The sequence below is a fragment of the Hemicordylus capensis genome, chromosome 9, assembly GCF_027244095.1.
Source record: "Hemicordylus capensis ecotype Gifberg chromosome 9, rHemCap1.1.pri, whole genome shotgun sequence".
NCBI lineage: Eukaryota > Metazoa > Chordata > Lepidosauria > Squamata > Cordylidae > Hemicordylus > Hemicordylus capensis.
The window spans coordinates 18,388,920-18,410,377 of NC_069665.1; the positions used below are offsets into that span (position 1 = coordinate 18,388,920).

The 21,458-nt window shown below is 44.8% G+C and overlaps 1 protein-coding gene across 1 annotated transcript in view; it reads left to right on the forward strand.

Annotated features, from left to right (window-relative positions):
* Positions 1-21,458, forward strand: part of LOC128334480 (neural-cadherin-like) — a 121,724-nt gene that overhangs the window by 94,018 nt on the left and 6,248 nt on the right. The window contains exons 26-32 of the mRNA XM_053271345.1: positions 1,840-1,963; positions 2,868-3,048; positions 3,765-3,931; positions 5,645-5,909; positions 8,135-8,309; positions 9,546-9,790; positions 17,135-17,289. Of these exons, the coding sequence (XP_053127320.1) occupies positions 1,840-1,963; positions 2,868-3,048; positions 3,765-3,931; positions 5,645-5,909; positions 8,135-8,309; positions 9,546-9,790; positions 17,135-17,289 (1,312 nt within the window). The remainder of the gene's footprint in view (positions 1-1,839; positions 1,964-2,867; positions 3,049-3,764; positions 3,932-5,644; positions 5,910-8,134; positions 8,310-9,545; positions 9,791-17,134; positions 17,290-21,458) is intronic.

Here is a 21,458-nt window from a genome sequence, read left to right on the forward strand (position 1 = left end):
TAATCATTTACTAGTTCCAATTAGACGTGATTAAGCACATCGGTTCTGAATAGTATCAGACTGCACAGCTCTAACTCTGCACACACTTACTTGAGCGTGAGTGAGGTTGTCCACGCAGCTCCTGCTGCCTCCCTGAACACGATCACCCTCCCCAGTTTACTCTGCCACTTGCTGCGGCACTCGATCACCACCCCTGTGAGCAGCAGAGCAGGGAGCTGGAGGTGGAAGTCCTCTGACATCTCTCAATGCACCACGCCAGGATCCCGGTTCTTTGAGGGATCCCCCATCAGCCGGGTGCTCTTGCCGCTCTGTGTGTGCATGGGCTGCCTGCAGCACACACATGACCCCAGCACCGGCATTAAGGGCATGCTTGTGAGAACAGCCTTTGTTTCTTTCAGCAACATGATTCAGAGGTCTGGTCTACACATGCAAGCAAAATAGGATGGTAGTCTAGGGGTGTGTGAAGCAGCTTGAGGTAGAACTGGTTTAAAATCGAACCGGGCCGGCTTGAGGGCTTGCCCTTGAGCTGGACTGGACCCGCTTTGGCTCGACCTCGAGCTGAACCCCTTGGGCCAGTTCGGGGATCTAACGTGGGATTAAAAAAACCAAAACTTACTGCTGTGTTTGGCAGCTTCCGGAGGGGTGTATCCAGTAATCCCCCCTCCCCCTGCTGGCCTCTCCCCAGTCTTTGGCCCATTTTGGCCCTCTGTGGTTGCAGTGGCCATTTTGGAGACCATGGAGAGAGCCAAAATGGCCTGAAACTGGCCTGAACTGGCCCATAGATGGGGAGCTAGTGGGGGGGAGGGGAGACCACCAGAGACCCCACTGTGGCAGCACCACCCAGAGGTGGTGAGTTTCTTTTAAAAATCCCCCCTTTAGAACTCCGAACTGGCTTGAATTAGGGCCAAGCCAGCTTGGGATGCCAAAACCGAACGTGCCTGGTCTGGCTCGAGTCTGGCTTGGACTCAAACCGAATTGGGCAAGCCAGTTTTGTATACACCCCTAGTAGAGTCCTGATGTGATAGAGTGGACTGTATCACTTCCGACTGCAGGGGGATGATTCCTGCCACCAGATAACAGCATATTGGGGAGCAATAACAGCATACCTTCAGTGCAAGAGCCATTTCAGACTGTGCTGACCTCCGTATAGTACTGCGCTTTCCTCGGTGCTGGGAGGGCCCCTTAAGAGAGATGGAGTCCTCTTTTAAGAGCTCTGTGGGGAAAGCCCTGGGAAGGGCTACACTTCCCAGCACTCTGTGCACACCTTGCAAGATGGTGGCAGGGGCTCAAGAGGGCTCCATTTCCCTTAAAAGAGTGCCCCCACACTGTGTGGACAACGTGCAGCACCGCATGGTGAGAATGGTCATCTCCTCATGGTGACGGGGGATTGTGCACAGTTTTCAGTTCGGGCCGAAATTTCACACAGGCCCAATAAGCTATTAATCAGAGAGCCGCACTTAGGGAGCTGCCACACGTCCCCAGATTTTGCAATGCAGAACACTTTATTAGGTCATTAGCAAACACATTAATTAATTAATTAATTAATTAATTAATTAGATGTACCACCTGACACCAAAGGCTCTAGGAGGTTCACAAAAATACACATTGGAAATGTCTTGCCCATAATTATCAGTTAATAGTGTTGAACTCTTGTGTTTGAATGGCATCCCTGAATTTAGTGGCATTATATTATCAAAGCTTTCGATCTGTCTGTAGAGTGGAATCAGTTTATTTTTGCTGATGTGTGATGTGGTTGGTTGATCTGCCCTGCTGCCAGGGTATTTTTAGTAGCACATATACTAACATTCATCTCTTATTTAGCACCTCTCTGTTTTGAAGGTACTTGAACATGAATCAAGTTCTCCAGTTGGGTGGTGTGAAAGATTCGATTCCTTATTCATACCCACAGCTGCAACATAAGCACTTCACTGGCTGCATTCGCAATCTCATTGTGGACACTCAGGTAAGAGGCAAGTGGTCACAGTGCTGATGAGGGTCATGCCAGTAATATAGGAACATAGGAAGCTGTCTTCTACCAAGTCAGATCCTTGGTCCATCTAGCTCAGTATTGTCTACACAGACTGGCAGCAGCTTCTCCAAGGTTGCAGGCAGGAGTCTCTCTGAGCCCAATCTTGGAGATGCTGCCAGGGAAGGAACTTGGAACCTTCTGAATGCAGGTGCTCATCCCAGTGTGGCCCCATCCCCTGGGGGGAATATCTTACAGTGCCTACACATGTCTCCCATTCAAATACAAACCAGGGCAGACCCTGTTTAGCAAAGGGGACAATTCATGCTTGCTACCACATGCCCTGAGCCATTTTGGAAGGGCGGTATATAAATCAAATAAATAAATAAATAAATAAATAATAAACCATTCCTGTACTCTACCATGGCTCTATGGTCGCCAGGAGTCGACACTGACTCGATGGCACAACCAACCAACCAACAACCCCTGTCAGATGAGGTGAGCTGGGTGGTTTCTAGAAAGAGGGCCTTTGGCACCCTGGTTGTACAATAGCCTCCCCTCTGACACTAGGTGGAAACCTTTCTGTTCACCCAGGCCTTTAAAAAAATAATATATTTTTCAAGTTTAAAAAATGTTTTTGTAGTTTGTTGTAATTTGCTTAATATGTTTCTTGTTGTATGTTTTATTCCGTTGCGTGGATTGATTTTTGTTGGTTTGGTTTACTTTGAGAGCTGCCCAGAGAACCGCCGTTAGGGGGTGGCCAACAAATGAAGATGTTCGTCTTAATGCATCACCTCTTTAGAACCCCCCAGAAGTCCACACTAAAGCTTCCCGTATTGTTTTCTGCAGCCACCCAGCCTTGATGCGTTCTCCCCCCACCCATTTTGTTGTTTGTTTAAAGGTGTATGACCTTGAATCTCCAGCAGAGTCGCTGAACAGCTCTCCTGGCTGCGCCTTGGCAGACAGCAGCTGTGAGAAGATGGGCTCTTCTCCCTGTGGGGGTCATGGACAGTGCCTTGGCGAGCCAGCCTCCTTCGCTTGCCATTGCTTGCCAGGCTACTATGGCTATAAATGTGACAAAGGTAAAGAGTGAGCCTTGCGCTTCTTTGGAATGGCCTGCTTCCTATCTAACTACTGTGCCACAAATGAGTATTTGAGCCTCGGGAATGAGCATGCCGGAGAGGAATTCCCCAGAGACTTGCAAGGGCTGTGGCAGTCGTGTGCAGGAACACCTCTCTGTGTTACGGTTGGCACCAGTATGGCTGCCCGCCCATTCACTTGAGCTGCTTGGATGAGGATTGGGACCCTCCTGCCCCCATGCACAGCTGCCTTGTGTAGTGAACCACTAGACTACAGGCTGGAGCATCTTCCTGGGTAGAAAAGGGTTCCCAGGCAATGCAGGTGTGTTAACTGGTTTTATGTTGTTGCAAACTGACCAGAGATGGAAGTTTGGGGCGGTATACAAATTTGATAGAACTTCCATCTCTGGGCAGTTTGCAACAACATAAAACCAGTTAAAACACAAAAGTAAAAATCTTAAAATGGCATATTTTAGTGACTGCGTGTGCATTCTCCCTCTCTTATGAGAGTTTGCATGCAGCAGTGATATGGTGCTGCCTCGGGTTGTCTAGAGATGACTTTGACTTGTTCTTGGCAACCAGAAATTCTGCTTAAAAGCCTGCATTCTGCTTAGGTAGTCTTCTAGATATATATTTCAGCGTCTCATTTCACCCTCTTCCCCCCATAGAAAGCATTTTTTAAAAAACAAACAACACCAATTTCCCCCCAAATGTTATAGCTGCTGAAGAATCCTCCTTTGGGCCAGAGAGCTACATCCGTTATCAGCTTCCTGTCGCTATACCTGCTCGCAGAACATTGGTGGAGGCAATGATAAGGACGCGGCAGCCCAGCGGTATCATCCTGAATATGTCTTCCCGTAACAAGGATGAACACATCACCCTGCAGGTGAATGAGGAGTGATGCTGGTCAATTTCAGTTCAGAGTTAATTCTGGTCTAACCCATTGAGCCATAGACAAGATCAGTCTCTCTTGGTTCAGTGTATTCGTCTTTATGGTTTAGAATTCTCCTGTGCCCTTGATTTTTTTTTTTTTGCTCTCCATCTTTTCTAATGAAATTCAGTACAGCCATGCAGTCTAAATCATGAGTTTAAAGACCTTGCCAAAGGACAGAGCCCTCATCCAGACCTAGGGGCTAGTTCACATTGTGAAATTCCTATATGTGAGTACTATATGTGCTCCTATATATTCCTATATGCTGTGCTCCTATATGTGCTCCTCGTATTCCTATATGTGAGCACCTATTAAGAAATATTAGTGTGAGCTGGTCTGTACAGGTGGAAAACCAGCAACTGTTTCCATAGTTACCCCTGCTATCTGAGCAAAGAGACACATTTTAAGAGGGGTTTGGATAACTTCATGGAGGAAAGGTCTATCATCGGCTACTAGTCAGAGGGCTACAGGCCACCTCCAGCCTCAAAGGCAGGATGCCTCTGAGTACCAGTTGCGGAGGAGGAACAGCAGGAGAGAGGGCATGCCCTCAACTCCTGCCTGTGGCTTCCAGCGGCATCTGGTGGGCCACTGTGTGAAACAGGATGCTGGACTAGATGGGCCTCCTTGGGCCTGATCCAGCAGGGCTGTTCTTATGTTCTTAAAGTGGTGATTCCCTTATATTTAGCAGGGAGAGCGACTGGCCCTATCCATTCCCAGCACAGCATCCCTCCAGTGGCTGCTGCTGCTATCTGCCTTATGTTTCTTTTTCGATTGTCAGCCCTTTGGGGATGGGGGATCATGTTATTTATGTATTATTTATTTTTCTATGTAAACCACTTTGAGAACTTTGATTGAAGAGCAGTATATAAATATTCGTCGTGGTGTTGGTGGTGTTTGTGTGCATTCCCACGAAGGCATGGAGAACATGTGCCCATTGATACTATGGTCAACATATCTAGTCTCCAAGTGATGTGTAGAATGACATTGTCTACTTGTAGAGTAGTGGTCGATCGGTACTCATATGCATTGACCGCTGGCATCAATGCTTTATACTTTATGATATTCACCATTTGGGAGCCATGGACTGACCATTGACTTAATCCATGTGTGTATTCACTACTAGGGGGCATAGACATTGCCTGGGCAATGAAGGAAATTTTCACAGATGCTATGCATTGTAACTGGGCTGTTTATGGGACATTTGATCAAATCACATGCTCTGACATCTTGTGATGATTGTCCATATGTAGTGGTTGAAGCAGTCCATATGGGTACACTGTTTTAACGTGATTCTGTGTCACTTGTCATTCTTAGCTGCCCTTCAGGCTTCTTGGCCCATGTGGCAGGTTATAAGTATAAAGAAAGCAAGGAGCCATCTGTGTTTCATGCACATTCCCCAGTCTACTCACGTTTAACTTCAGTATATTCATAAAATATTGCCCCTGTTGCCATGGGAAGATTGCTACATGTGTCTAATTGTGTAAAAAGAACTGCATTTTCGAAGACTGATCTTGTGCATGCCCACAGATATACACGCACATGTGGTTGAGAGCTCATGGTTTAATTTGCAGAGTTCATCCCCTGCTCTTGTTTTTTTCTTTCGCATTGCCCAGAGCCTTATTGTATAGCATACAAAGTGTCTGACTCTGATTCCTGCATTTCTGCAAGGTGGTCCAGGGGTTACTAGCGGTTTCTTACAACCTGGGAGATGGAGCACTTGCTGTTGTTCTTCCCTCCTACCAAATTGATAACGGCGAGTGGCATCATGTCTCCCTGGAGAGAAATGAGAATGAGTTCATTCTTCGCCTGGATGAAGGAGGTGGGAAGAGAGAGATCCACAAGGCAGCTGGCACCTACAAAGAGATCATCATTGACCCCCACAGCTTGGTGGTTGGCAACATATACCCTGCCAATCAAACCCACGGTTTCCAAGGTAAAGAGAGTTCCACATCACTGTTATCTCAAATAGCTGTCCATCTTGGAGCCTTATAAGTCGCCAATTGATCACCATCCACAGTGCTTTACGTAATAGCGTTTTGCAACTGTCGCTCTTGCTTTGTTGTTCTTGCACAGTGTTAGAGTTGCCAGATTAAATAAATAAAGAGTATGGAGGGGAATACCTAGTGGCAGCTTTCCCTTTGCTTCTGGTTGTTTTGACTTTCCCTTGATATATCTTAGCCTGTTGTGCTTTCTTGTAAACGGAAGTTGAAAAGATACAAAGGTTGTGCACATGATCAAACCATGGGTGGGAAGGGCAGGCAGTGGGGAAGGCAGGGTTTCACCTACCTCCCCACTCCCTGCAATGACCAACGGAGCTCTCTTTGGTGCACCAGCGCATGCTCACATGATCCACACTGCTCAGTGCAGCACAGATCGCTGGAGGTAAGTGTGCTGTCAAATCAGTTTTGACTCCTGGCCCCCTCAGAGCCCTGTGGTTGTCTTTGGTAGAATACAGGAGGGGGTTACCATTGCCGCCTCCTGCACAGTATGAGATGATGCCTTTCAGCATCTTCCTATATCGCTGCTGCCCGATATAGTACCAGCAGGGATTCGAACCGGCAACCTTCTGCTTGTTAGTCAAGCACTTCCCCGCTGCGCCACTTACGGGGCTCATTTTCCCAGTCTCCAGGAATCCTACAATGTACCGTGTGATGAGTGTGGTGCATTGGGGGGTGGGGTTCCCTTGGGAGTGGGGAGCTCTAGATGCCCAACTCTGTGTATGCTCAGGCTGCGTGCCGCTGAGCATGCACAAGACCCCGGAGCTGGAGTTAAGGGTGCGCTCATTCACTTAAACCCTGGTTAAAGTCCATGGTAAAAAGTTGAGCTACCCACGAGGGCAGTGCCAGGATTGGGACTGATTTCATTGCAATGCACATGGGCGGTCAAACCTACGCTGGGCTGTCCTAGCCTGGGTCTGGCTTCTTGTGTTCACAGCCTTACAATGTTTTAAGAGTGATGGAGAAGGTTTAGTTGTGCCTCTGCTTCTCTGTAAACCAGGACTGCACAACTTTGGTCCTCCAGCTGTTTGGGGACCTCAGCGTCCAACATCCCCAGTCACAATTGCCCATAGTCAGGGATTCTGGGAGTTGTAGGCCAACATCTGCAGGAGGGCTGAAGTTGTGCAGCCCTGCTGTACACAAATGTACATTTTTCTCTTCTGAGAGAAACTAGAAAAAACAAGTCCTGCGTATTTTTTTAGAATGGTTCAGTTTAGATGGGGAAAAGCTGGCTGTGGTTGTTGCCTGTTGGTTGGCACCTGTATCATCAACACCCCCACTAGGGTTGCCATATTCCGGCTTTCCAAATCCTGGCACCTAATTTGCATATTATGTAAATTGGCTTGAAAATAATTTTTGAGCAGAATAGTGACTTCACGTTTTGCTCCATAACTCCGCTTCTACAAGGGCTAGCGCTGATCTTCTTCTTCTTCTTCTTCTTCTTCTTCTTCTTCTTCTTCTTCTTCTTCTTCTTCTTCTTCTTCTTCAAATGAATGCTGAAATCCAGGTGAATCTGGGTGGGCTATGCAATGTGGATGAGATGCTTAAAATCTGGGTGAAACCCAGAATTTCAGGGGGCATGGCAACTCTACCCCCACCCCTGTCCCAAGTTCCTGGACTGGTTCGGCAACTATTTGGAATTTTTTGGGGTGGGGTGGGGGGCGGGGCTTAAAGTTTGACGCTGAAACATATCTGGGCTGCTGGAAAAACAAAACAAAACTCCCAAAGAAAGCATATAGCCCATCTGAACATGAGTGGAGGGGGAGGCTGAGGGCTTATCCAGTGATCTGTTTGTCTGTTACAAAGCTGAGCTCACACTGAGGGGGAGGAACCCTCTGTAACTGCTCCGAAAATCCTCTGCCGATCTTTGCTCTGAGGCATTTTCTCTATTAAGTTGGAGGTGTGATTTACTCCTGGGCTACTAGGAAGGTCAGATCCGATCTCCTTCAGAATATTTTCTCCAGTGCTTCAACAAAGAACCAGTCCTCTCCAACTCTGGGGTGGAGAACATCTGAACTGGGGCTGAACCCCTTTCCTGGCTTGAGCTAGTTGTTAAACATCCCACATGCACAGCCCTACGGCACTGTGATGTCTGTTTCTAAAATAGCTCTCGATCAAGAGCTTTCAAATCCAAGCTTCTTCTTTTTGTATTTCGCCTTAGGATGCATGAAGGATGTCAGATTCAATAACTACGGGCTACCTCTAGATCCTCACCCTAAGGAGCTGGTGTTGAGTGCCCAAGGAGTGAAAAAAGGCTGCCTTTCAGAAGCTTGCAAGAGCAATCCCTGCAGCCAGCAGTTTATATGCATTGACTTGTGGATGATGCACGAGTGCAGGTACAGCGGCTGAGTTGCATGAGCTCATGATGTGGCAGAATTCAACGTCTTGCCACTATGCCTGTTCTGCCATTATGTAATCTACTAAAGAAAAGACCACCCCATGATCTTTTTGGCTCCGAAGCACTATACCCAAACATAGCTGCTTGTCTCCCAATGAGCCTGCACCCCCAGGCATTGCTTTCTGACTACTCCCCGTTGTTCCGAGATGCTGCAGCGCTCTTAGGGGCCCAAGCAAGGAGGAGCAAGGTCATGTTCTGCTTGAGGGGTCTTCCATTGGGAGCTGTAGGCCTGCACAACCATTGCTCAGTAGTAGAGCACTTGCGCTGTATGCAGAAGGTCTCAGGTTCAGTCTCTGGTGTCTCCCGGTGAGTCTGGGAAAGAGCTTCTGTCTGAAACACGCGAAAGCTGCTGCCAGTTGCTGTGGACCAGGGGTAGGCAACCTTGGCTGTCCAGCATTGCTACACTACAATTCCCATCACCCCCCCATCCACAGTTTGTGGTGGCTGGGGATGATGGAAGTTGTAATGCAACAACAGCCTGAGAGCCAAGGTTGCCTGTGCCTGCTGTCGGCAATACTGAAGCTAGATGGAACAGTGGCTTGGTTCTGTATAAAGTGGCTTCATAGGGTGCTGGTGCCCTTTGATTGTGTGCTCTCTACTGCCTTCCTCCAGGAGTCAAAGCAGGGAGGGAACAGGTTCTGCAAAGCATACCCCTGGACCCAGAACCCTTCCAAATGGAGGACCAGCCTACAATGAGTTGGGTGATAAATGCATCCATATAGGCCCTTGTTGATCTCCTAGTGATTGGTTGTTAACTTCAGTTGTTTAACCTACTATGTATGCTTTCAGCGTGTGGTCATGTTTTACTCTCAGCTCCATTGTGGGTTTTCCACCCACTGGACCTGTTTGCCTGTGTGTGGATTCTCCACTTAAGAGCTTGCTTCATCAGATCCCTTGCGGACAGAAGCTTCTGACACAATCCATTTGTTTTAAGCTTTAAGGCTGCAAGGCCCTCTGTGTTTTGCATGCAACCTTGCAGGAACACCATCCTGTGAACTGGATCTGTTCCAGAAACCTGACCTTCCTCATGGGGGGTGAGCAGACCATATTTTGTTAGGATTGGTTCTTGATCAAGCTAAATCAGGATGCAGGTAATTTAGATTGACGTAAATTAATGTGCCATAGATGGGCCAATGGTGAGTTGAATTCTAAACAATGTATTCGTGTCTTTCAGTTGCCCTCCAGGACACATGTTGGTGGAGAATGCCACAGGCCGACACTGCCTGTACACGGCATGCGCTCAAAGACCCTGCAACTTTGGCACTTGCATCTCCCAGTCTGCAAGCAAATTCCGATGCCACTGTCCTGACGGCTATGCTGGCCGTAACTGTGAAATCACGCTGGCCATCTTCCACAAGGATGCTGGGCTGAGCTTCAGCTCTATGTTTGCCATCTGCATTTGTTTTTTGGCCCTTCTAGGTAGCTATGGCAACTACATATTGTACTATCTGTGGTGACACAACGTCATCAACCTGTCTTTGTTGTCATCGATACTGTGAAGACCCCCCAACTGGATTATGCCTTCACTTTGCTGTCCTTCAGTCTTTCTTCTGTCAACCAGCACTGTCTCTAGCCATTTCATCTACATCTTTATTTTATTTATATTGCAAAAGTTCCTTTTCATTTTCTGTTTGCCTATTTCTGTTTCTATGTTACATTCCACTGCCATGCATAGGTTCGAAGGGACAAATTGAGAGCATATTCTCTATGATAATAGAAAGGGAGGACCAGACCAAAGATCCTCCTGTTCCAGCATCCTGCATCCCACAGTGACTACCAGATGCTTCCAGGAAGCATGAAGGCAATAGCCCTCTCCTATGGTGGCACCCTGCCCCCAGCAGCTGATATTCAGAGGCTTATTGCTTATGAAAGTGGAGGCTCAATTTAGTAATGGCTAAAAGCCTTGTCATCCATGAATTTGTCTCATCCTCTTTTGATGCTGTCTATGCCAGTGGCTCAAAATATATCCATTTTTCAGAGTGTGATCATCATGAAGGAAAGTTCCCAGCCTAAGAATGGGAGGAGAGCTGGTCTTGTGGTTGTAAGCATGAATTTTCCATTTCACACTCTGGTTTGCATTTGAATAGGAGTCTGCATGTGAGCACTAAAAGATATTCCCCTTAGGGGATGGGGCTGCTCTGGGAAGAGCATCTGCATACTTGCATGCAGAAGGTTCCAAGTTCCGTCCTTGGCATCTCCAAGATAAGGCTGAGAGAGATTCCTGCCTGCAACCTTGAAGAAGCCGCTGCCAGTCTGTGTAGACAATACTAGCTAGATGGATCAGTGGTTTGACTCAGTATAAGGCAACTTCCTATGTCCCTGTGTCCCCAAGATCAACAGTTGGGGTGAAGATGGAAAATCCCCTCTTCAGTCAGTGTGGTCTTTGTTATTACGTAGTTACTTGTAGTAAGTTTAATTGTCATTTATTATGATACAGCACTTCTTAAATTTACAATATTTTTATCCTAATAACAACTCTGTGAGATGTGTAACAACAGTAACTGTTGTTCCTGTTGTACAAGTTTGGGGATTTCATTGACATAAGTGTATCGCAGAAATAAGTGTATTGCAGAAGAATCACATATCATTATTCAGGTTTCCTAATCCCTATTCTAGTTTTTTTATTTGCCCCAACTGGCTCCTTTTGCCAGTTGGGGAAACAGCTGGAAAAGAAAATGGCAGCATCAATGGAGCTGTGACTCCTGTTAGGTGATTTTTGTTGCAAAGCTACGAAGACATCTATAGGTTTGATTCTCTTAGGACCCTTACTGAAGTCTTGCCTCTCAACCTGTGGAAGTTCGGTAGAATTAAGCCTCCAATTATAATGGAAGCTCATCTTTATTCTGATGGCTTTGCACAGTGCTCTTTTGAAGTCGTCCTAGTTGTGATGTTGCAGGTTGGAAAATGCAGTTTGCTTCTCTTGTTTTGGTTTGCTGTCACTCCAGAGTTGTCTTTGCATTTCTGTTGCATGGATATTCCTGTCAGGGGTCCACAAATTGTGGCTGGTCTTGGTAGCCAGTGACATTTCTACTAGCCAACTGTGAAGTCCACTCACATCATGATAGTGCAACAATTTTGTATGCATTTATCAAAACTGATACCAGTTTTATGTTTTAATAACTCAGGCTTTATCTAGAGTCATGAATACATGGATTTTTTGTTCTAAGGGTGTGTTTTGGGAGAATGATTCCTTCCTTCCCTTGCTTTCTCAGGTGTAAACTTTACTTCACAGTAAGGGGCTAAATAATCATTCTTGAAACAGTGTTAAATATGGCCCTCCCCTACTGAAAGCTGAGTCTGTTGCTAGGGCTCTTGTCCCGATGAAGCTTACACATTGGTTGTAAGTTTCCATTCAGTTTGATGCACATTAGAGCTGGCTTGGAGATGTAAAGCTTGCATCCAATGACGCTTTCTGACAGGCAGTACCAGAGGAGCCACTCTTGGGAGAGTTGTGTCTTCAGAATGCAGGACTTGAAAGCATTTTGGAAGAGACAGAGTTCCATCTTAGAGATGCAACATCCCTGTGCTTCAAAGAAGCTTCTTAAATCAGAGGAGAGACTTTTTTGTGCCAGGAACAAGGAAGGCAGAGCAATCTGGGGACACTCATTTAAATCTTGAATAGGGACCCTTTGGACATTCTGCAGGGCTGTGTGGGGAAGACCCAAATGATTGTGCCCAGGCATGTGGTCAGCTCACCTTTAAACGCTCTCCAAGCGTTAACTGGGGCTGGGAAAATATCTAACAGACTCCTAGGTCTACTGCTTTTAGTACCTTCAATTTGATATTGCTGCGACCAATGACAGACATTTTATCTGGTTGGTTATGGCATATTGCTAAAAAGGCATTTTATTTAGTATACCTTTTGTACAAGGATGTATATCTCAGATCCAGATAGTCTATTGAAATATCCTCAGGAAAGGCTCCTTAATATCAGTGGGTCCCACCTTGGGATACTGAATCCTTAGAATACTGGTATTTCAAATATTGTAGCCTGATTCTATGCATGTTTACTCAAAAATAATTCCTACTGAGTTCAGTGGACTTACTCCCAAGTAACTGTGCCTAGGACTGCAACATTAAATATATTTTAGTTAGGTCATTTATCACCAAGTTCTGTGAAACTTAGCAAGTGTCCTTAGGCATGCTGCAGTCCTCTGTACGTGTACTTAGGAGTTAATCCTATTGCGTGCTGCAGGATTTACTTCTGAGTAAACATGTTTAGGATTATGCTGCCTGATTGCAGTCCTCAAAGCCCAAAGTTTTAATTGAGACTCAGGATAAGTATGGATTACAGTCTATTGGAAGATAGAATAGTAAACATTTATTTAAGATTGCAAGTTTTGTGGAAACATTTTACTGGGATATTTTCCTGCTTTTTCACTGACAGGATTTTTTTTGAACGAGCTGTGCAGCAAGCATTTCCTTTTTAAAAACACTACTGCCGTAACTCACTGCAATAAGATTGCAATAATCCCCATTGTAGTGGATATTTGATTGTTCTGATTATGTAAACTTTAATTTTAATATATTATAGACATCATTACATTTTTTTTTAAAAACACAACAACCTTGTGCCTGAATTATTTTTCTAATAAAGTGTGTAATACACCACTCTCTTCTCCTTTGTTTAATGTCATGTTCATCATTTCTGTTCTTTTTCATAGTACGTCTTCCTTCTGATGTTATCCATTTTGTGTAATTAAATTAGAGTGTGTTTTTACCTTAGGTTTATTTCACAGTGACCAGTTCCACCATATAATCACATTTAAAGGGACAGTCACAAGATCACACACCCCTTATTCTGGAATTCTGTGTTATATTGGTAATTGCAAAGGTTCCTTAAAGACTGGAACCTTAGCTCCACATGTGGAAATGTGGAGAGCTGGTCTTGTGGTAGCAAGCTTGACTTGTCCCCTTAGCTAAGCAGGGTCTGCTCTGGTTGCATCTGAATGGCAGACTAGATGTGAGCACTGTAAGATATTTCCCTTGGGGCAGGGGATGGAGCCGCTCTGGGAAGAGCAGAAAGTTCCAAGTTCCCTCCCTGGCATCTCCAAGAGAGGGCTGAGAGAGATTCCTGCCTGCAACCTAGGAGAAGCCACTGCCACTCTGTGTGTAAGCAAAACTGAGCTAATGGACCTATGGTCTGACTCAGTATATGGCAGCTTCCTATGTTCCTATGAAATACCATTGGGAGCCTAGGAACAATCCGAATCTGTCCCACTTTTCTTGTACTTTTGCTTCCACTTCTCTGTTCTCTTTTAAATCTCATTTAAAGAGAGCTGGTCTTGTGGTAGCAAGCATGACTTGTCCCATTAGCTAAGCAGGGTCTGCCCTGGTTGCATTTGAATGGCAGACTAGAAATGTGAGTATTGCAAGATCTTCCCCTCAGGGGATGGAGCCGCCACTCTGGGAAGAGCATCTAGGTTCCAACTTCCCTCCCTGGCAGCATGTCCAAGATAGGGCTGAGAGAGATTCCTGCCTGCAACCTTGGAGAAGCCGCTGCCAGTCTGTGTAGACAATACTGAGCTAGATAGACCAGTGGTGTGACTCTGTATATGGCAGTTTCCTATGTTCCTATGTACTTAGGTTTCTATCTTTGGGTGGACCTTGTCTCAGATTTTTTGTGTCTGTTTTAAATAGTTAAACTCCATCTTTTGATCAAATGAGCTCAAATTGGTGTTGGGGGTCAGCATTGTTGGCCAGCTGCCCAAGGAACTCAGAAGGACCCACCTCTGATACCAGAGACCACCTCTGTGCCCACAGCCTCTCTCTCTGTGTGGTGTGTGAGTGTGTGCGCGTATATATATGTGTGTGTGTGTGTGGAGGTGATTTTTTCAACATCCACCTAGCTTGCAGCTGGCCTTGATCCCCAAGGCAGCCTAAAGTTGTGCCGTCAAGTCGGTGTCAACTCCTGGCAACCACAGAGCCATGCAGTTTTCTTTGGCAGAATACAGGAGGGGTTTACCATTGCCATCTCCCGCACAGTGTGAGATGATGCCTTCAATATCTTCCTTTATCGCTGCTGCCCGATTTAGGTGTTTCCCATAGTCTGGGAAACAGACCAGCGGGGATTTGAACCAGCAACCTCTTGCTCTCTAGGCAAGTTTCTTCCCCTCTGTGCCATTAGGTGGCAGCCTACAGCATCTTAAAACAATACAAGGATAAAATGCAAAGCAATTTATCAAAAGCTTGAGCAAACAAAATAGCTTTTTACCTAGCAGTCGTTGTACAGCAGCTAGCAGAGTGTGGAGGTGTTAGAATAATATAATTTATCAACAAAAGTGTAAGTTACCACTTATGATAGCTTAAATGTCCTTTGAAACACATTAAATTAAATAGAACTAGAAATAGGAAGTGTGCTCAAAACAATCTCTACTAGCCGCTTTCAAACTGGAGGAAAGGAAATAAGACTTTCCATTTTATATCCCACCTTTCCATTGGCATTCTCGAGGCAGCTACCAAAACCAACGTTGCACAAAGCAATAGCAAAATCAATAGCATCGAATCGATACCGAATTAATGTCATAAAAATATTTTGCAATAACTGCCATAAGCTTTGAGTGGCTGCAGTTGTTCAGTCATTGCAGCGAGGTTGGCAAATAGAAGGCAGGTCTTGGCCCCACTGCTGTTGGGCAATAGGCATTTTAACGATTCAGCAGCAACTATAACAAATAGGCTGGTTTTGTGGGATAAATTAGAGATGAAGCTATTCTCATAGGATGATACAAAATACGGTTGTTGTAGAGACCTACAGCCAAAGTCTCAATGTGTACCCCACCTGCCAAAAAAAATTGATGGACCGTTCTCCCAACCCCTGAACCTGATGCATGTTCATTTGCCTTCTCTACCTCGATTCATCTATTCACACTGGCCCTCACTCCATGCACCTCACAGCTGCTGCTCATTGAGTTGACCCTTTCAACGAGCTGTCCACCACGACCATAAGATCTCTCTCCTGGTCAGTTACCCACAACTCAGATCCTATCAGTGTATATGTGAAGTTGGGGTGTTTTTGCTCCAATATATATCACTTTACACTTGCTTACATTGAACTGTGTCTGCCATTTTGTTGCCTACTCGCCCAGTTTGGAGAGATCCTATTGGAGCTCCTCACAGTCTTTTTTGGATTTCACTACCCTGAATAGTTTAGTATCATCTGCAAATTTTGCCACCTCACAGCTTTCCCCAACTGGACAGCAGTTTGAGTGTGTTGATTAGGATGTACATCTGCCTCTCCCATCTCTACTCTGGCTTCCCTCCTCCCTGATGTATTTGGCATTTGTAGCAAGGATTCAACATCATGAAGGTAATGCAAGATAAGATGACCTATTTGATACTATAGGCTTCTGATGAGATATAGCTTTTGTGGAGTTGCTGAAATGTCATTATCCTCCGCCCCATTTGTATCTTCTCTTACCTTTGTTATCACTTTTAGCTAACAAAGCACTTTACCATCTTCATGTCATTCATTCCTCATGACAGCCATTCAAGGTAGGTCATTATTATTCTGATTTTACACAAGAGGGAGTGAGTGGATGAGATAATGAGCACAAAGCCATCCATTAATGTTTACAGCTGGCTGGTTTTTAAACTCAACCAAGTGGTTTACATGCTGGGCTTCAGCACGGTGATCCTCCATCTATTTAGTTTGAAGTAAGACCCATTGGGGACATTCACACAACCTACCGGGCAAGTGTGTAGGGAGGAAACTTCCCAAACTTAGCCTTGCCCCCAGATTATCAGTGTTTACCTGGTGAGGGCACGGAGCCCAATCCCACATGATCCCTGCTGCTCTGTGTATTGCAGAACCGCGTGGATAGCTCTGCGGCTGGGACTCATTCTGGCCTCCGAGAGTCCCACAGTGCACTGTGTTCTGAGTGCAGTGCACACGGGGATTACCCCAGGGGTCGGCACTCTAGACGCCCATATCTGTGTCAGCGCAAGCTGCAAACGAACATGATCCTAGTTGTAAGACACATCATCATGACACATAATCCCAGGAGCCGGGTTAAGGGCTAACAGCTGGGCTGTGGCACTGGGTTTAGCACCACTGGGACCCTCCTGGATCCCAGTGGTTCTCATGGGCTTGGCTGCTTGTGAGAACAGCCTCATCCATTTCGTGGAATTCTCTTCCAAGCAGGTGCTCTAGGGATTGCAATCTAAATGTGAGTGCTAAGATGCTGCACCTCTGAATATTACCTTCTAATTGATTTCTTCTTAACAGTAAATCAAAAGGTGAGCTTAAGTTGCTGCTAAAACTGTAGTGGCAGTAATTGGATTGTCTACTTAAAGGTCTGAATCTGTGTACACTTAAAGCAGCAGAGTTCCATTGGCTTTTATAGAATGACTGAGGTGCTCTTGGCTTGAGAGCAGACATTGGCGCTATTAGCACGAGGGGAAAGTTGGTTCTTAAAACTGTTAATGTATTCACGTCAGGCCAGTTGAAATATCACATACGCATGCCTTTCAAATATGCCATAACAGATAGACCAGAGTTGTTTCACAGGGGACGGTATTCCAGGATGGAAGCCACAGTTCTTGAGGTTCTACTTATTTCAGTGGTTCCCAACCACGGTTCCTCCAGATGGTGCTGAACTACAACTCCCATCACCCATGGCCACAATAAATTGTAGCTGGGAATGATGGGAGTTGTAGTTCAGCAACATCTGGAGAAACCCTGGTTGGGAACCACTGACTTATTTTAATGGTGGTAAGCTCAGTTTATAAACACTAATCTTTGCTTTTATCCGTCTCTTCATCCAGTTCTGTTCAGTGGTGTTTTCTTGTGGACTCGGTGGAAGAGCCGTAAAAGTATGGATGGAGGCATCTACCATGTCACCACCTGTCATGATGACCTGGAGGACATCAGGGAGAACATCCTAAACTATAATGAAGAAGGTGGTGGGGAGCAGGATCAGGTAAGGATCTCTCTTAGTCAGGAGGGTATATGAGGGAGGCCAAAAGCCTTAGATCAAACAGCAAACAATCCACTGTGCTCTTTGATCCTACTGACATATTCCTTCAAATGATGGTTGAACTTTTCCCCATATGATAAAAGGATAAGTAGTCTTGATTTGCCTTAAAATAAACCAGACACTTTTGTCTAAGTTATGCCATCTAATGAGAGGACTGGCTAAGAACTTTAAGAACGTATTGTTTCAAGTGGAAGATACTTTGCTGTAGTCAACAGAAATTACTCTTACAGAAAAATAGAACCTTTCATTTGATTTCTTTCACAGAAGCATTTCTTGCCTCTCCAGAGACGTTAATCCCCCCCCCACCTCATTGTGGAAGTCATCTTAATTTCAGTGGGACTCAGTCAGGATCTTGCCCTTTGCTTGACTGTATTTTCAATCCAAACATTAAAAGATTCCATATGACAGAGGCTAATAACAAACCTAAGAGGGGGAATAAATGATCTAAATTGAAGGCCCACCTAAACAAGATAGTACTTGCAAATCTGTGGAAGATTTGCAAGTACTAAACAAGCCTTCTTAGGGAAGTTCAGACAGAGTCAAGCCAGGGTTCGAAAAAGCAGGAACACTGTATTCGTGCCCCTGTCCCCTAAAAGTGCACTCTGGACCATTGCCCTCCCTCTGACATGCCCAGAAGCTCCACTGTCCATGATTACAGCATTTGTCTCTGCAACCAAAGACTTTAACTGTGGACAGCAGGGGGGCAGAACTTCAGAGCATATTTTCAGGGATGCTGTATTTCATTACAGCATCCTTGATTTTTATAACGCCCAAATAGGTCAGTTTTTTAAAAAATCTGGAAACAAATGTTGGGTTCTATATGCGTTGCAGTTTGAGATTGTTAAATTATCTGCTTTCTCGTGTGCCTTTTAGAAAACCAGATTTCTCAGCTAAATTCAAGCAACTGGTGCATGTATTCCAAAAAAGAAGGTCTGATATTATCACTTTGTCCTGCTCACAACATTTCATGAAAATGATGTTTCTGTACAGGAATCTTAGTATTGCCCCAATGAAGTATCTTAACATGGTAGTCCTCTAACCCCTTAAACCAGAGCCCTTTCACTGAGATCGGTGAGAACGACCTCAAAGAAAATATGACGCAAATATTCCACAAAAGATAGTAATTTATAAAAATGCTCACAAATATTGATGTACGCTTGTGATATTCTGTTATTTGTTTTTTTTAACCTTCAGTCAACTAAAAAAAATCACCCTGATTTAATCAGTTAGATATATATTTCTCCCTATGTAGAATACAAGTACTTATTAAAAAAATTCCACTTTGAATTTCCTAATGGTTGCTAGTCAAAAGCAAATTCCCCACACTTATAAGAAGCGGAAGATTTTGATGAATTTCCGTGAACATCTTTTAAACACTTAAAGGGATATTTATCTTCAAGGTGGCACATTGAGAGCTAAGTATACAAATCCTATTAGTGTTTAATAAGATTAACTCCCTCTGCAAATTGTAAGGCAAAAAATAGGTTTACCCACGCAGGGGATATGTACTGAGGAAACATGCATTGTTTGTCTGACACCCAGCAGGCATTTTGTCTCTTTTGGAAAGTAGCAAAATTAGTCAAGGTGGTTCAAATGCAGGTTCCTTCCTTGTGGCAGGGATGGAGTCAGAGCATCCATACCTCCACAGGGGGTTGCTGGCTCTGGCAGAGTTCTGTAAGATCAGAAGGCTCTTCTATATTTATTTAGGATGCCCTATCCTTGCACAGGCATTTACAAATCCACTTGCCACTGGCGACGGCCCCCAGCCCTCTGGAGAACGGGACATCCAGCACCACACAGGTCTCCTCCCCATCTCCACAGCCAATTTTGAGAAAGTAAGAAACAGCAAGAACCCTTTCTGAGCAGGACAAGAGGGCTCACACTTTTTCTTACCATCTGCATATCCCAGCTCCAAAGACAGAAGACCCGCTTCTCTCCTAAGCCTTCTGCCTGTGTCCCAGAAAAGGATCTGTGGGAAGAGAGGGGATTGGTGGTGACCACCAATAAAGGCAGGCTCGGTTCAAAGCCCCACTGGTCTGTTTCCCAGAATATGGGAGACACCTTTGTCGGGCAGCAGCAATATAGGAAGCTGCTGAAAGGCATCCTCTCAGACTGCGCAGGAGATGGCAATGGCAAACCCTTCCTGTATTCTACCAAAGACAACCACAGGGCTCTGTGGACGCCAGGAGTTGACGCCGACTTGCGGGCACAACTTTTCTTTTACCTTTGGTAAGCTGTGCCTAAATTGGTAGATTGCTGTCCATGCATATGGCATTTTTACAGAGCAGTAGATGCCAGGGTGGTGTAATGGTTAGAGGGGCTACCCAAAGAGACCACATTACCCCTATTTTAAAAGAACTACAACTGGCTGCCAATAAGCTTCCAAAACACAAAGTGCTGGTTATTTCCTATAAAGACCCGAATGGCTTGGGCTCAGGGTATTTTAGGGAGCACCTGCTTCATGAACCCCACTGCCTATTAAGGCATTCATTATAAATGTAATAAATAATAATAAATAATATTAAGAAATTTGGGGGAGGTCCAGTTGCGGTTACCACTGGCTCATCTGGTGGTGACCCCAAACTGGGCTTCCTCTAAGGTTGCCCCAGGGCTGTGGAACGTGCTCCCATATGAAGACACCCCCCCCCGACTATTTTGAAGAGGCATTTGAAAATGAACCTATTTTATCAGGCTTCTAGTTTAAAACATTATAAACTAGATGGTCATCATATACTATTAATGGTTATTTTAATTTCTTTTAGATGATTTAAGGTTTTAATTGTTGTGTTTGTTTCAATTTGTAAACCAGCCAAAGATTTTATATGGAGCGATGTATAAATATGATAAATAAATAGGGTGTTGGACTAAGACCGGGGAGACTTGAGCTCAAATCTCCATTCAGCCATGAAACTCACTGGGTGATTCTGAGTCAGTCACTTATCTCTCAGCCCTTCCTAACTCACAGAGTTGTTGTGAGAATATGCATAACCTGATTGCCAGGAAATTTAGGACTGATTTTTTAAAAAAGTACTTTTTCACACAGTGCATAATGAATCTATGTAATGCTTTGCCACAGGATGTAGTGATGGCCCCCAGCTTGGGTGGCTTTAAAAGGGGTTTAGGCAAATTCATGGAGGACATGCCTATCAATGGCTAATAATCCTGGTGACTATAGGCTACCTCCAGGCTCAGAGGCAGGATGCCTCTGAATGCCAGTTTCAGGGAAGCAACAGCCAGTGGTACCATTAGGTATGGACCTGGGGGCCCAGATCCATATGCCCACTCTCCTAGAGGGCCCCATGATGTTTTCCCAAGGGAAAAGAGGGTCCCTTTTATATTTCTGTAATGGCTTGGCCCAGAGTTCTGAAATTTGGCACAGATTCAGGGCAGGTTATCAGGACTCTGTGTATTGATTTTGAAATGGATTTGTTAATCCATTGATTTTTTTTAATGGTTTTTTAAAAAAATTTAAACTTCAAAAAAAGTCCTTTAAGTGCCTCATTTCATGGCACTTACAAAATTACAAAAACTTCTGGAACTGAAATCCCCCACCCAGAACATCATCCCACCCCCATGTGGAGGAATCAGCCCATTGCCTTCATAAAAAAGGGTAAATTCACCCCACTTTTTACCCCGCTTCCAGAATGGCTTGGCCTAGAGTTCTGAAAGTGGGAACAGATGTAGGATGGGTTAGCAAGACACGGTGTATTGATCTTGAAGTGGATTGGTCAGTTTGTTGATTTTTAATGATTTTTTTTTAATTGGGAAAAAAAAAACTTCAAAAAAGTCCTATAAATGGCTTGTTTCATAGTAGAAAATTACAAAAACTTCTGGAAATGAAGCTCAGCCTTGGACCATCATTCTATCCCCACAAGGATTCTGCCCTTTGCCTTCATAAAAAAGTGCAACATGCTCTCCCCTTTTGGCCAATCCTTTACATTTCCAGGATGGCTGGGCTTAGAGTTCTGAAATTAGGCACACAGTAGCCCAAGATGGCAGGACTCTGTGTATTTTTATTTGAAGGATATTGATCAATCCTTTGATTTTTAATGAATTTCCCCCTTATTGCAGTAAAGCTGCCGAAAAGAGTTATCTTTGTCCACAGAGTACTT